This window comes from Felis catus, chromosome D4 (genome assembly GCF_018350175.1).
Source record: "Felis catus isolate Fca126 chromosome D4, F.catus_Fca126_mat1.0, whole genome shotgun sequence".
Lineage (NCBI taxonomy): Eukaryota > Metazoa > Chordata > Mammalia > Carnivora > Felidae > Felis > Felis catus.
This window is the reverse complement of record NC_058380.1, coordinates 42,681,258-42,697,897: the sequence shown is the minus strand read 5'-3', so window position 1 is coordinate 42,697,897 and position 16,640 is coordinate 42,681,258. Positions and strand designations below refer to the sequence as shown.

At 41.8% G+C, this 16,640-nt stretch overlaps 1 protein-coding gene across 4 annotated transcripts in view; it reads right to left on the bottom strand.

Moving 5' to 3' along the window:
* Positions 1–3,410: 3,410 nt before the first annotated feature.
* The window catches only part of SH3GL2 (SH3 domain containing GRB2 like 2, endophilin A1), a 218,375-nt gene continuing 205,145 nt past the window's right edge, over positions 3,411–16,640 (bottom strand). For 2 of the 4 annotated variants that reach the window (XM_023242339.2, XM_045042681.1), the window contains exons 6-9: positions 16,258–16,416; positions 14,700–14,803; positions 13,022–13,152; positions 9,335–10,955 (exon numbers count right to left, since the gene is read on the bottom strand). In XM_023242339.2, coding sequence (XP_023098107.1) covers positions 10,756–10,955; positions 13,022–13,152; positions 14,700–14,803; positions 16,258–16,416 — 594 coding nt within the window. In that variant the 3' untranslated portion in view covers positions 9,335–10,755. Of the gene's footprint in view, positions 3,561–9,334; positions 10,956–10,989; positions 11,477–13,021; positions 13,153–14,699; positions 14,804–16,257; positions 16,417–16,640 lie in introns of those variants that run through there. The other 2 variants (XM_045042683.1, XM_045042682.1) reach the window with 2 other exon arrangements.

Here is a 16,640-nt window from a genome sequence, read left to right as displayed (position 1 = left end):
AAAGGTGGACAAGGATCCAAGCAGGGCCAGAGTTCTCCCATGAGATTTTTCTACTTAGATACTGGAGAGAAAGAGTCCCTCTTCCTGTAAGGATGAACACTTGGATCTGTCAACAATCATCTTCCCATGATGTGCAAAGAGTTGTTCTGTGGTGGGATAGAATAAAGCCAACATATGAAGAAGAGTGGAAATAAGAGCTGAGAAATGTGTGTGAGGGAGAGAGAAAAAGGGATAAGCCCCCCAAATATTGCTTGAGCCACTAGATCTAGTCTTGCCTGAACTGAGTATGTCCTTGAACTTACCAATTACATGTACCTTTTTTTTTTTTTTTAGTACATTCTGTCATTTGCAATCAAGCATCTACTGTGCTGTGTAGAACAAGCATTAGCTATAACCATTCCAAAGCCTCACGGGGCATGTCTTGTCCTGCCTGCTCAGCCTCTACCTATCTGGTGTTCCCACCTTGCTACCTCTATTCTTTAAAGCCCCATTGTCTCCAACCTTCTGAGCTCCTGCTCTCTCCCTGGAATGAACAATAAATGATCTCTCAGTGAATGCATCTGAATTATTCTAAACTGGATGGAGTCTTCAAATCACCAAATGTTACTGTTTAATGTTATAAAAGCATGCTGAAAAGCGATGCATAGAGCATTTAGAAAATACAACTCATTTCCCATTGACTTTACCATATCAGAAATATTTCCTAGAGGAAGACTTTGGAGCAAAAGTCAGAAGAAATGATTCGAGACCTAGAATCTGAGAACTTTGGTTTGGTTTTACTAAACTATTATGGTATGCCCACTCTGCACCAAGCACTATTTTAAACAGTTCGCTCTGTTAATTCATTCAGTTCTCAACAACCTACCACACCAATGAGATAGGTAGTAACATATTCTCATTTTACAAACAAAGAAACTGAATCACAGAGAGATTAAGAAATCTACTCAACATAACAAAGCTAGTAAATGGGGGGGGGGGAGGGAAGGAATGGGTCATGTGCCTTGAATTTGGAAACTTGTGTCCCTCATCCAGAAAATACAAGCTATTTGAAAAGCTGTGTGCATGGTATAAGGAAAGACTGGATTAGAGAGTCAGAAAAACTTGGGTTAGAATTCTGAGCCTCAGTTCTTTTACGTGCAAGACGGACTCACACCACCTTTCTAGGGTTTGTTGTGTGGATAAAATGAGGTAATATGTCAGTGGCTATAGGAAACACTTGGAAAAACCCTCTTCCAGCAAAGCAGAAGAGGCCCCCAGACTATTGCTATGGGTTTTTAAACAAGATGCTTGAAGTATATCAGTCCTTTCCTAGAAACAAGCCACTCATATGCAGTAATGCAAAAAAAAAAAAAAAAAAAAAAAAAGTTAAAATATCCCTTTAGTTAGAAATCCTGCTTGTTTGATTTTTATGTTTTTATAAAAGCACAGGGAGATATCTGCCACAAATGAGGTAAGAGTTGCAATTAGATACCACCATGGGCTTATACTTCTGCCCTGAGGGAAAATAATAAAATGTGTCAGAACATGTCCTCCCTCACCCCAGGGAATACTCACCTGGTGGCCACCCTAGAGACTTGGCTGTGTCTGCAGAGAGAACTCCTTCCTCCGTGTCCTCATTCTACCCTAAGGAGCCACCTCAACTCTGAGACAGGACAACTGAGACACCCCGCCCTCAGCAGGAGCTAAAATCAACACAATTAGAATCTGAAGAGTTGCCCTGGCATGGAAGTAACCCTGGAGAGAGTGTGACTTTCAGACTAGTCTCTCAGTATAAGACCCCATATTTCCATTTCCTTGTGATTAAAAGAATCAACATAGGAATTCCGGTATAAATGTAATAGGGTGAGACGTTCCAGGTCTCCTCCAAGATGTCATGCAAAACAAGACTAATGGAAACAACATCAGTATGGGTATTTCCATTTTGAAAAAAAAAACTAGGGAGATACATAATCCTTAGCCTCAAAAAAAAAAACAAACAAACAAACAAAAAAAAACATCTAAAGGCTGTCCAAATCAGGTGCAGAAGCCACTTAGGGAAGAAGCTGGCAGGGGTGGGGGAGGCTGAAGGAGCTGGCCCAGGGGCTCACAAGATGTCAGCAGAAATACACTTCACTTCACATCCTATGAATACAGTAAGAATTACAAGATCTAGGGAGAGAAGGTCAGAAAAGGATGGAGCAGAAACTACGGGGGGGGGGGGGGAGGGTGGCCACTTCAAAATCCTCCTGGCCCTACTTCTTACTCCAGTCCAAGCACAGCATCCACATCCATGCAAGCTTTGACTGTCTTTGCACCAATCGAGTAGATGGAGGTTTGCCTTGGGGTTAAGGGTTAAGACTGCCTCTCACTTCCTGGGAACCCACTTTTGTATTCCACCATGCAAAACCCAGAGATTAGCCAACTCTGATCAGGTGGGAGAGGAGCCAACAGATAAACTTCTCCCCCTTTTATTCCCCAAATGAGTATTTCGCCTTGGTAGATTTCAGTAGGCTCAAGCACTAGTTGCCAAGCAGGAAGACATCTCAGTAATGTACCTTTGTGTTGGCTTTTTCTGCTTTCCTGTCCTAATTTCCTACATGTTGGAATCACGGTCCTCAAAAAAACAAAAACAAACCCCCCCCCCCAAAAAAAACAAAAAACAAAACACCTAAAAACAAAAAACAAAACCCCCAAAAAACAAAAAAAAAAAAACCCAAAAAACAAAAACAAAACCTACCTACATACAAGCCATTGTCTCAGGCTCTGCCTGTTGTTGGTGCCAGGCTAAGAAAGTTAGTACCAGAAATGGCCCTGGAAGCAAAATCTCAGAATGTGATTTTGGAGCTGATCACCCATGAGTCAGAAGGCAAGGGCTCCACTGATGGTGATCATTGAGGGACAAGGCACCACAACGAGTTCTTGCCTGCTGGGGATTGGATTAGGTGCTGGTGGAAGGGGAAGCGTGCACTTGAGCAGCATAGGGGAGCAGTAATTACGAGGACTGTGACATTCACTGGTTTTGGTTACTGCTTTTGAGTACCTGAAAAAAAAAATGACAGCTACAGGTCAACCAACCATAAACTGTGGCTGGATAACTGTGATATGGGCTCCCCAACCAATGTTTTTTGTTAGAAGAGCGGGCCCTCCGTTGTCTTCCTTAAGACCACACATTATTATTTCACTGGGTAGTACTGTGATACCCACAGGGGCCAAAAATGACTCACTCATTAAAAGATCAGGTGTGTAAGCATCATGCCATTGGAAAGAGTAAGACCTTAAGCTCTTTTTATGCATGATGATCAAAAACAACCAGGGAACTTTGTCAGATTTTTAACTGGTTAAAATATACATAGATTTTTTTTTTTTGGCCAGTAGAGGGCAATCTAGGTCCCATGAAACTAATTTGTGGGGGGACAAAAAAAGGGAAAATAGAACGTAAAAGACCATATTTAATAACCAGATGGCATCAAAATCTTGGTGATTGCATATGTTAAGGCAGTCAATGCAGGTTTCCTTAGACTCTTGAGCCATTTTCCTCCTCCCATCTCTATTTCCCAATAAATTCAGATCCTTTCATGTTCCTAAAAAAAAAAAAAAAAAAAATCAAGGCAAGAGAAAAGGTGGTTACTGCTAATGTCAAGAATTAACCTGTGCATTCTGCAATACTTTCAACTGACTCTTTTCATGGAAGTGCTGCACTACAAGGGGAGAGGAGGCTTGTTCCTTCTCTTCCCTTCTTAGCCACCAACCCATGTCTACTAATGAACCCTTCCATGGCACTCACAAATCTAAGGGTTCCAAGACTGACCCAGAGTTTCTCAGAGTATGGCCCTAAAACTGCCTGCAGAAGAACTATGCGGTGGGGCAGGATGCCAGTTAAGCCTGCGGATACCGGGCCCCACTCTAGACAACTGCAACAGAATCTGGTGTCAGGACCCGACTCCGCATTTCAGTGGTACAGAATCTTGGTGATTCTGATAGGGACTGACTCGTGACCCACCAATCTAAATAAGAAAAGTGTGAGATATGACATTAACTCAATCCAAGGCAGTTGAGTCTCACTGTAGGCAAACCTCTGACTCCCTCACAAGACATGAAGTAAAGCATGAAGGACCAGGAAGAAGGTGGAAATTCTAAGTCAGCACAGACACAGACGGAGTGTGTCTTTTCTGTCATCAGCTTGAGGAAACACTGGGACGCTGTGGGTTTGCAACATCACTCTGAGGGTGGAAACACACGCCAAATGTTACCTCAACAATCGATAAATGTGAATGTCCCCAAAAAAAAATCAAAGAAAAAAATAGAAAAAGTCAGAAAACAGCTGGCTTCATATTTAAAACATTTTAATGTAGACTAGCACTTCCCAAACTTGCCTGGATCTGAGAATCACTTGGGAAGCTTGCTAAAAATACTAACACAGACACTCTAGGGCATGTCTAGGTGGCCATCCTCACACAATTGAAGTGGGACTTCTCAGCTCTGCAGCAAAATGCCTGGATTTCCCAACCATCATTCTCCACAGAGAGTTCTGTTCGGTGTTTGGGCACAAGGAACAATTTCATTGGGGAAAATAACTGATGAATGCATCCATGTTTTGTCCTTACTCTCAATACCAAAGGCAGAGCCGAAATACCAGGAAGCAGCTGACTCTTCATAAGTTCATCTCGTGGAGCTGTAGTACTTCAACTACAGGCCAGGGACCAGGAATTTACTAGACATGGGAATTCCCAGGCTCCATGGCAGACCTCTGGGGGCGGGGCCCAGGCATTTAACAAGCTTCCCGTGATTCTGATGCCTGTGAACTTTAGCAGCACCATAGTAGACTGTTTCCTAAACCTTCCTGATGTTAGGAGATACCGAATCAGGCCCCTCTGTGGGCAACGTGATTCTGAGAAGCTGGAAGGAGACCTGGAAGGGGGATTTGTGTAGGTACCCTCAGGCCACTCTTATCTTTCAGTTTAGGAGACTCTAGGCACGGTTTGGATTTCTTTACCTCCATGAATCGTGGTAGAGGCAGATGTTTCATGAGATACATGTTAAGAATCACTGGTGGAGCTTCTGCTAAACTCAAGCCTTTTCCTAAACTCTCGTCACTCACCATATCTGGGACAGGCGGTAGAGGAGTAAATAACATGTCCTGGCCTCCTGCAGTCGAGTGACTTAAATGGAGAAGGGGTAACTTCCATGAAAACGGCTCTGTGCCCAGGGATGCAGAGTGCTAGTGCTGCAGCTCGGATCCTTGGCAAAGACCCAGCACCAAGCCCAGGCACAGAGGACTCCAGGAGTACTTTCTAGCAAACTTTGCTGGAGAAAAGTGAGGCCCAGAATCAGAGCCCCTTCTGATTCTGAGGCAGAACCGAGGGAGCAGTGCCTGCCACTTGTGCTGGGAGCCTGGGCAGCACCCATACTTAACTTGCTTCAGGAAAACAACGGAATGCGATGTTTCTTTTACCAGGCACACATGGAACGATTTTAAGAAAACCAAAACACCAGCAGGGAAATAAAGTGTGAAAAACGTTGCTTTTAAAATGCTGCTTCTACCTTCTGCTTTATCTCCTACATCTCAAATTCTATAAAGCCTTTTATAAGACCTTATAGTCTCTTTATTTCACCCCATCAAGCAGCTCACCATTTCTTTGTCTTGCTAAAATAATCTCCTAACATTAGTAAACTTTTTCTTTTATAAGCTCTAAATTCAGGAAACATCAGACCCTACTTGGGATAAACAATCAACCTGTTTACAGAGCTTTCTTCCAGTATATCAATCCTGAAGAGCTAAATGTTTAAGGTTTAAAACCTTAGTCTTCAGTCAAAATTATATATATTGAGTTTAGCAGAGTGCTTGCTTTGGAATAATAAATAATGATGGCTCCCATTTCCTCTGCCTTCAATTACAAGCATCATCTTATAAAAGTGTTGAACGTGCCTGATTTCCTGGTGTGAAAAGAATGAGAGGAAATTCAAACACAGCTATAAATACAAACACCAGTTATTGCTTAAAGGGCACTAAAAGCCTACACTCCCGATAGATCCTGCCAGATGAAGAAAGAAATCGACAGTTTGCTCACCCGGAATATAAAGAAAGAACAATTCCTGATTTTAGTGAATGCTGAAAACATTTTTTTTCAGGTGACACACTGAAGTGTATATGAACCCCTTGTTTCTGAGACCACGTCTGCCAGGAGGAAAAAAAATAAAGAAGCCAGATTGCAGAGATGCCTCCAAATATCTTTTCATTTTCCAGATAGTTAAACTTCATTCTCCACTGTCTACTGTGGATATGTCATTTCTTGTTTGAAGGAAGTTACCTCATTCTTAGCCTTGGGCTAACATCAGCACCTAATCACACAGGGTGGTACAAAATAGTCCAGGGTTGGGCGCCTGGGTGGCTCAGTCAGTTGAGCAGTCAGTTGAGCATCCTACTTCAGCTCAGGTCATTATCTCATGGGTTGTTGAGTTCTAGCCCCGCATCGGGCTCTGTGCTGACAGCTCAGAGCCTGGAGCTTGCTTTTGATTCTCTCTGCCTCTCAAAAATAAACATAATAATAATAATAATAATAATAATAATAATAAATAGTCCAGGGTTCCTTTCTAAGAAAATGGTACTGTGATCGGTGGTGCTCTCCATTCTTCTGTCTCCGAAGCTGACAACCTGCTCCACTCCTGTCAAGAATCACAGCTCCCCTGTCTCAAGGGGAAGGCCGCCATGATTTAGGCATACAAGATAGCTAAGTGGCATTCAAAAGCCTCATCTTTAAGTTCTTAGCATTCATTGGGCCCTTTAAAAAATAACCTTGTTCTTTTCTTTGACAGCCCCTTTAATATGGGAGCTCATAACAGGTCCTCAGTAGCTGGGCCTAGGAATTGACAGTGTGATCACATCTCCACATAGCCTTGTTAAGTCTTCACCCACCATCACCCAGAGTTAGAAGTGGAAGCTTTGGGCTGCCACTCTCTTCAGCATTAAGCCCTTCCTATGTCATTATTGCCATCCCCATGGGATCAGGCAGTCTGAATACTAGTTCTTAATTTGGTTAATAAGATGGCCTTAAAATATGAGCCTTGAAAGTGCCCCCATAGTTCCATCCAGACCACGAGAAACTGTCTTGAAAACACAGACTTGAGATAATCCTGGTTGACTAAGTCCTGGCTCAGCCTTTGCAGAATAGGACTCAGCACGTTCCAGGATATATGTTATAGACCATATGGTCTCAAGAAAATCTCAATTTTTGGTCATGTCATTCTTACTGTCTACTTATTTATAGCAAAGGGAAAATTTTCTCTTTAAGACCCATCAGACCCATAAGAAAAATAAAATGAGACAGTTGCCTCACTGAACTTTTCCTTTCTCATTCCATCTAGTTTAGTTCTGCTTCTGTTTCCACTTCAGTTAGTTTATTCTGTGATTAGTCTTAGAACAAGTGTTTGGGGTAGGTCCAACATCCCCAGTGGTGGTCCACAGAGTTGCCTGCTCATTTCAGTATTTCACTTTTGTAAAAAGGCATTTACTATACTCCAATAAAAATAAGGAATTCAGGTGGTTCTGAATCTAGTGAGTATATTATTAATGTTCTCTAAGACTCCCTCAAATAAATATTAAGTTCTTCCTGGAAACTGGGGTCATGATACTTTTGTTTCATTTGATATTGACTCATGAGATTATTTGGTGCAAGGTCTTGCTATTAGTTTCCCTTTGAATGTACAGAACTACGATTACACAGGTACGGTCATATCTGAATGTGTAACATTACAAACAATGGAGTGCCTTACTGGCTCAATATGGTTGAATGCACATGTGTCTCTTTCTGGACTCACTGTTCTGTACAGATCATCTTTTTTCCTATCATGGCATCAGTAGCACACTATATTAATTACTGTAACTTTGTTTTATATCTAGGAAGTGTAAGTCTTCCAAATTTGTTGTTGATCTTCAAGAAGAAATATCTCTTTGCATTTCCACATAAGTTTTATGTTTGTCAATTTTCACACATTAAAACAAAAACAAAAACAAAAACAAACTTCTTGAGATTGTAGTTGAAACCACCCTAAATGCATGTCAATTTAGGGAGAAATGAGATCTTCACAATGCTGAGTTTTCCAACCTAGAAACACAGAGTATCTCTTCACTTTTTAAGGTTTTTATTTTTCCTCAAGCATGTTTCATAATTTTCTGTACAGAGATCTTGTATAATTCTTGGTAGATTTATATCTATGGATTTGACTTTTTGCAAATGATTTTTTAAATTCTTTTTCTAATTGATTACTGGTATACAGAAATAAAGTGATTTTTTTAAGATCGATGTTATATTCAGTAACTCTATTAACTATTAATTCTAACAGTTTACCTGTGATTTTTCTGTATTTTCTCCATTCATGTCACAGGTAACTGTTTTTAAAACCGTTTTTAAAAAATTATTTGTGGGTGGGAGGGGGGCTAGATGGGTGATGGGTATAAGGAGGGCACTTGTGATGAGCTATCGTATGTAAGTGAAGAATCACTGAATTCTACTGCTGAAATTAATATTTCACTGTATGTTAAGCTTTAAATTAAAAAAATAGTTAAACCCACAGAAGTTAATAAAGGCCTTAACCACAAGAAAAAAGAGATTCTTTCTCTCTACCCCTCTACTCCACTTGCACTCTCTCTAAAAACAAATAAAAGAAAAAAAAAGAATTGATCTGTAATACTCTAACTCATGTAGCTGGCAAAAAATATTATTTTCATGTTAGAGCAGTTCACATATAGAACTCAGTATTTTAGATTAAAACTGTTCATGTTAGATCAGAACACCTACTAGACTATTGGCCTCAGCATGGAAGAATACAAATGCACCCAATATATTAAAAAACATGTTTATTTTCTCAGAAGATCAGGAAATACATATTCTGTAGGCACTACTCCCCTACCTTACCACCCCTGCCCCCTGCCCCGACACAGAGAAAAGAATGCTGGCTTTGGCCAATCTGTATTTCCCTAGTTCTTTCTCTTTAAGCATGAAAGACAAGAAAAGACTGGTTGAAATGACATATTTTATTTGTCTCTCTGGACATTATATTCTTCTGATATCACCAGTGATGATATCTCGCATGACTTCTAGAAGACTTCCTCTCCCCACTCCCTTATCCTCTCTCCCGAATCGCCTTCTTGCTAGGGCTACCCAGAAGCTCCCCGTGTCCAGGGTAGGTCACTTCTCACTAAGGAGACTTCCCTTGCTCACAGGGAGGGAGATCTGAGGTGGCAAGTGGGTCTGGTCTGGCTGCATCAGACGACAATGGAGACTGAAAGAAGACCCAGTCCACCCACTGTCAGACCCACCAGAACAACAGACACAAAATAAAGCACCAGGGCCTCTGGTTCTGTCTTCAGCAATATTTATTGGAAACGGCGATGCTTCCTGTGGTAAGAGGTTTATACATTAAGCAGTAAGATTTGCCTTTCACTCCACATGACCCACTACCGCAGGCAGCACATCCGAAGCAGCACATTAAACCTCTGAAAGAATCTGTACAGCTAGATAAATAGAACTCTGGATACCTAACAGGACTTAATGACTGATACCAAAAAAAAAAAAAAAAAAAAAAAAAAACCCAGAAGAACAAAAAACCACTCATAAGCTTACACACAGCACTGTACACACAACACGAAGATGGAACAGAAGGGACAGAAAGAAAAGTAATGACTGAGTTGGGAAAAACTTTTGCATCTGCAGCCACACATCTTACTTAAACTGCTAAGCACAAAAATCATCTTTATTTGGTCCTCATTGAGGGCAGAATATGCACAAATGATGTTCAAAGAACACAAGGTGGAAGTGAAAAGGAAAGACAATTGCTGTTTCTTGGTCTAGGAACTAGTGGAAAAATGGTTTCTTGTGTTTTTCTCTTGTGTCTCTGTGCCAAACGGACTCATGAAACATGTAATTCATAAATAAAACTGAAGTGAAGTGATTTTTGTTCCCTCTTCCCTGTACCTTCAGAAATGGCCTAAATATATACATCGTTTCTCTGCAGCAAGAAATTTAAGCTTGGAAACCAGATGTCTTCCCAATTCCTCATAATGGAGAATCTCTTCTCTTCAGCCCCTCTCACAATATGCTGATTGCCAACTGTCACCGCAGTACTTAGAAGTAACAGCGGGAGTCCCCCTCTGGCTTTATTAGCAGGGTGAGAAGAAAACTTGCTGTCCCTCAGAAACACGCATATGTGAGAGGAACAAAGGTGACAGTTTTCAGAAAAGGTTTTTAACTCGCACTCAACACTTTCCTACCTATAGCATCAAGGGACTAATTCATTCAGACCAGAAGACAAGTTGCTGGTGAGGGAGGCTTTCTTCCACAATTCTGTGACTCACATATTTGGGAGGGGCAATGTGAAAGCAAGAACTTTCTCCTATTGAAACGGAGAACCTGAGACCTTGACATGGCCCCTGGGTGATAGACAGTATCTTCAGTAGGATGTTTTTTCTGTGATGTGGCTCATGGTCATATTCTAAGAAGCCACAACCTCCTGAGAACTGCGTAAACAGCAGTTCCATGACTACTGGCTGGTCTCAGATGGTGTTTAAAAAGCACATGCCATGCCCACCAGCCTAAGAAGATACCACCCATCACCATGACTCTTGTGGGATCACACAAGTCAACCAAAGATACTCGGTGGGGCTTGATGACCTGGACCACTGCGGCCTGCACTTGGGATGTGTTGTAAGCAGCATTACCAAAGCAGTGGTTAAACTTAACTATCTGGGTCAAGAGGAGGTAAGCCTGCCAGCCTAACATCCTAATGAGGCAGGGCAACCAGAATCTCCACATAGTTGATGGGGAAGAAGCCTGACTGGCCATGAAGCATCCCCTCATACCAGTTCTCATCAATTTGGTTAGTGAGTGTGATGATATCACCCTCTTTAAAACCCAACTCCCCTTCATTTTCAGGTTCAAAGTCGTACAGAGCTCGGCAGCAGGGCTGATCCATTGGGGCACCTGGAAGTGAAAGCAGGAGAGAAGAACACAGAAAGACAAGGGGTATTTAAGTCACATATCTACCACCTGCTGCACCTGCCCGGCTTGCTGTCCCCCTTGATTCCTCCCTCACTCCTCTTCCTGCTGAAGCTTCCTCTTGCGGCTCATGCCGAGTCCACTGCATGGCATCTGCTCTTTACCAGTCTTCAGAAGCTTTCTCAGATTTCTGGAAGTTGTTCGATGCCTGCTTCCATGTCCAGTGTGAAAAATAGCCTCATCTACGTTTGTAACACATGCGCCACAGTCCATCAAGTTTTGCCTTCCTGACGATGTCCAGAGATGGGAGACCCAGTGACTTAGGGAGTTTTAATGAGATTTAGGTCAATAATATAACAAGGCCAGAACCCTTTCCATGTTAGCATTTTAAAATCTCTGCCCATGTGAAAGAGTCAAGTTAATTACATGAAGAATGCTTGGCAACCTCAGAATAACAGTGCAGTTTTCACTTTTGAAAGATAAAGACTCCAGCCTCTGCAAAACTGCTGTAATGTGGTGAAAACAAAACAATATAAGACACTGGGTTCAAGTTCATATTCTGGGTGACCTTGCACAAGGCACTTATTTCCCTTTCAGTTTCTTTGTCTAACATTAGAATTCACAGAACTTACTCCACACTACTACTGTGGCTATTAACTGAGATCATGTAAAAATTATATAACTTTGTCAATTGTTACATATATAAATAATAGGAGTACATCAGAGTTCTGGCGTACAAAATATAATGTACTCTACCTTGAGTAAAATAGTGAAGAAAGGAATTGTATCTTAAAAGTGATCTGTTTTAAGTGAGCATATATATTTTATACAGCATGTATCCACACAGGCACATCAACTCAGACAAGTGCATACACCTCCCATGTCTTCTAGATGGCTCGAAAGGGAAACAATATAAACTATTTTTTTTTTTTTTACTTAAAGCAGAAAATGAGCAAGTCTCCAAAGAAAGGGTTAAACATGCGGTTGGCTTCTGAACAGGGAGAAGCAAACTAGTCATAACAGACATGACTAGTGCTTGTGGCCAGCTAGCTTCTAAGAGCCACTGCTGTTTATAATACCTGACCCTGGGGGCTCCGAGAAGCCAAAGGGAACGCAGAGGGCAGAGGGTGCTGACTGTCACCACACACCTGTTTTCCTTCATGGTCTCCTGAGAGCATCTCACAAAGCATTTCTTACCACAAAACATTAGCACTGGGCTACAGGAAAAATAGGAGACACTGCGTATCTTTGAAGTCCACATCCAGTTTTAAGAGAGTTTCCACTTCTTCAACCAGGTAAATGTTAAGGTTGAAAACACCTCAAGCACAGGTTTTTACCTAATCTGTGTGTAGGGGGTGGAGAGCAATGGTGCCAACTGAAAGAATATATTACTGGGTATACATCAATATTCCTGATAGAAAATAAATTTTAGCTTTTACTGTACCAACCTCAGTTACACGGCATAATGAGTTGGTTGAAGGTTGCGGAAGGAGAGGAAGAGAGCAGATGTTGAGATGAGAAATACATTCATCTACAGATATATTCAGCCATTTGCTCCCATGACTTAAGAAATCCAATTGGACATGTTCCTGGAGCTGCTGTCTGTGGGTTATATGTGAGTGTATGTGGACATGCCCTGCCAGGGGCATTTTCTCTCATGCGTTCTGGAACACAGAGAGTAAAACAGGGGAAAAAAAGATGATATTGCTGGCACCAAACTGGCTCATTAAGGTGACAACACAAGAGAAGGTCCAAATCAAATGTGTTACTTAAGAGGTTAATGTGTGCTAATGATGGAGAGTGAGAGAAAAGGGGACAAAGAAAGTTTCCTAGAGGAGACAAGAGGGAAAAGGAGGAAAGAAATGATCAATGAGAAAAGAAGGAAGGACTGCTTTGAAAGAGTTTCTACCTGACAAAACCATCCTGTAAAAAATGTATCACTGTACAGTTCTTGTGCAGCCCGACTGGACTGCGCCTAGAATTTACGGACAAGTGCCAATGGGAGGTGCCCAAGGCTCTTATAATGGGGTCTGCAGGTCTCAGCTCCTTACCTGCAGGTTTGGGTGTACTGGTGTGCGAGAGGCCCCCGTTGGGCTGAGTACTGTCTCCAGTCGGAAACTCCAGGCTCATTCGTGGTTTAGGCTGATACTCCCTTCTAGGCTGAGATGAAGCTTGCCTTATTCTGCATTAAAAAGAAAAGGTGGGGGGGGATAAGAGTATGTAGCCAATTAAGAAGCAAAAAGAAAAGCAGTGATATCCAGGAAGGCTACCAATGTGGAGCAGGGAAAATTTCAAAAGAACCCATAGCCGTCTTATCTGTAGAGGTCTCTGCTTTCAGTGGTGTCCCTCTGGTCATACCCTCACCATCTTCAACCTTTCTCTCAATCCCTCCCTCATTTATTCAGAGCTCCCTGTGAAAATGTGCTGGGAACCCAAAAATGAATGAGACACAGTTCTTGCCCTCAAGCAGCTTATGGTGTGTAAGGGAGATGGAACATAACTGAGTACCATACACTGTGGTAAGTGCAGTTATGGAGATACATACAAAATGTTACAGGAACATGGGGGTGGGAGTGGGCAGGAGTCCACCTGCCCACAGAAAGGCTTATGGAAGGAGAGAAAACACAGCTAAGAGTCATTTCCAGATGAACAGTCCTTTCCAGAAGAACTCAAGAGCTCGAAAAGATTTGGAAGGAGGAAATACCCTGAGAAGAGTGAGCAGTTTGAGATACAAGAAGGGGAAAGAAATGAGGGAAGACAGGAGGAAAGTGGAAAGGTGTAGACAATAAATATATTCCGTACACCCCCAAGTATTCTCCATAGTCTCAGATGCATATGGAGCAAAGTGTACAGATTTGCAAGTACAGGGAGGGGTTAAGATACGGTGACTGTAGAATGATACTGACTTTGAACATATTTCAGAGAGATAAAAGGAAAATGGCCCTTCTGCTCAACAGATGTCACAAAGACATATAATACTTCTTTAGTATGTCGAAGTGCATGCTTTTAGATCTTTCTCGAGGTTTCCGAGTGTTACACACATTTCCATGAGGGTGCGTGGAGGAAAGCTGCACAATGTGACATATGTTACAGTAAGGACCTCTGTCTAAGCTGTGCAGGTTGGGACCCTGCAACTCCAGGGAGCCCCATTCACAAAACTACCATGGCCTCACAGTGGGGTGCACCTGAGGAGACGGAACAGGCACACGAAAGCTGTCCCTCTGACGGTGGAGGGTTCTTACATGGTGTGAAAAGATACAGGCTTTCAAACAGATTATGCCTGCCTGGCAAACCCTGGTGACACCACGGTGTGACCCTGGGCTAGTTACTTGATCTCCCTGGGCTCCCACCTTTAGGTGAAGCTAATCATACTTAGTTTACAGAGCTGTTTCATAAGACGGGTGATGATATGCCTCCAGTACACACACAGAGTATCTGCTCAGCAAATCACATCCATTATCCTCGGTAGCACCCGGCTTCCCATCTGTGGTGGCCAACACACAATCCAAGAATTGGCTTCTCACAAACACAAGAGTACACTCAAGGGAACAAAGTAAAACAAAGCACAAGACCCACAAAAGTCAAGACAAATAATCCACAAAGTGCCTATGCAGAATCAAAACTTTTGGCACAAGTTTTACTTCAAATGGACTCCATTATTTCCATTTCTTTACCCATCATTTCATAGAAAGAAAATGGAAGTGTAAAATTCAGGAACTGTTGAGATACCTTTCTTCCAGTCTGACAGTGACTTGCTGCAGGATCTGGACCGCCTGCTTGTGGTATTCCAGCTGGGCTTGGACGAGCGCAGACAGCTGGCTCACCTGTTCGATCTGCAGGCCGATGGGGTGGGGGTGGGGGTGGGAGACACGCCTTAGTTACCAGATTACCATCCTTAAGCAACCACTCCTGCCCCAGCACATATACGACAGAGCTGCCCTGACACACAACCCCAATCTCCAGCGCCAGGAGATATTTCAGGTTCCATATCAGTTAAGGATAAGAAGCATCCATATGCTTGGAAACACCAATACCACAAGGAGTAGTTAGGAATCCAACTGAAGATCACACACAACTCTCACTGAAAGTCTCATTCTTAGCTACAAACTTCCAGCTGGATTTGGCTAATTTTATTGATTTCTTATAGGAAAAAGATACATTGACCAAAGGACTCTTGGTGCCCTGTACTTTTCATGCTCTTTCAATCTATCTGCAATGTAAAGAGGCTGGGTCAATGCTTGGGTGCATTTCAGCTCCAATATTCTAGGCATCCTCAGTTACTCTTCATTTTGTGTCTCAGGCTGTGACCTAGCTGAGTATTTCCCTCCAAGTCAGCAGAGGCAATGCTATTTCCATAAGTTTTGGGGTGGAATGGGGCCCTGGGAAGGAACACTGTGATTCAGGTCACACCTTGTGCCTACAGCATCCTTCTTTAGCAGGCAGGTGAAACACCAGTTGTTTCACATAAACAAAAACCTACACTGTGTCTCTGGGTGGTGGGAAAATCCAGGTATGTTCAACATGCCTCCCCTATCACCAGTCAGGGCAAATCGGGTAACTGATAAGCACATAAAGGCTCTGTAAACATCTTAGAAGAAGTTGGTTGGCAAATGATAGGGCCAGAGGTGGGAGTGAGCAAGAGCTTGAAAGCTGTTTGGCAGGTTTTATTACATGAGCGGTCAGAAGTCCTCATGGCTATGAGGCTGAAAGGACTCAATGGAATATAATTTCTAAAGCCACAAATAATAATTTGGTGCTCTGGAAATGTAAAAATAGCTTTAAACTTCGTTATACATGCCCCCAAATACAGTATCTATGCTACAATCATCAAACTCAATTGAAATTAGTTTTTGAAAGAAAATATCAACTTTACTTCAAAATACAGAACATCTTAACCTATACTGGGACCCTCAATTCTAAATGCATTTTAGGTGATATTCTTTTATAATCTGAAACCAATTTGCCAAATATTTCAACAAAGTATTTTAAGCTACTGAACCTTTACATGAATCATCAGAAAGATTCTTCATCTTCTTACCACTGGTAATTCTTTAAGGTCATTAGGAGTCAAACATCTAGTTAGATCAAACCATGATAATACAGAAAAAAACCTTACCATTTCTTGATCTACTTTATTTTTTCAATTTTTTTAAAAGAAATAACTATCTGCTGAAGTTCTCACCACATAGTGTAATCAGATATGCACATTTTAAATTACATAACCCTTTAACATAATCTTGAGTCTCAACAGCAAGATTAAATTAGAAACCACAGGACAGTCACTCACATCCATCTCTAAGAGATTAAACATGCTTGACTCAGCAATTTCTTTAGATTCATCAAATTTCTCCAGAGCCTGACGGAGCTCTTCATCTGGAATCTTGCCTTGTCGTTTTTTCTTATAATCAAAGTCCAGGCGTCGACCTTCCAACTTCTTTAGATGATGCTGAAAAAGTCAAGGGCGGCAATATGCTTTGAAAGGATTCATTGAAAGGGCCTATTTTTAGTCTACTTCTCTGTCATGCCTATTAGCCTCCAAAATACGACAGGCTAAGTTCTAAAATATCATGTTACCAGAAAAATAAAGAAACCTGCAACAGTGGGGCAAATGTTTTCAAAGGCTTAATGTGGAGAAGCATCTTTAAAAACAATTAAGAGTAAGAAAGAAAT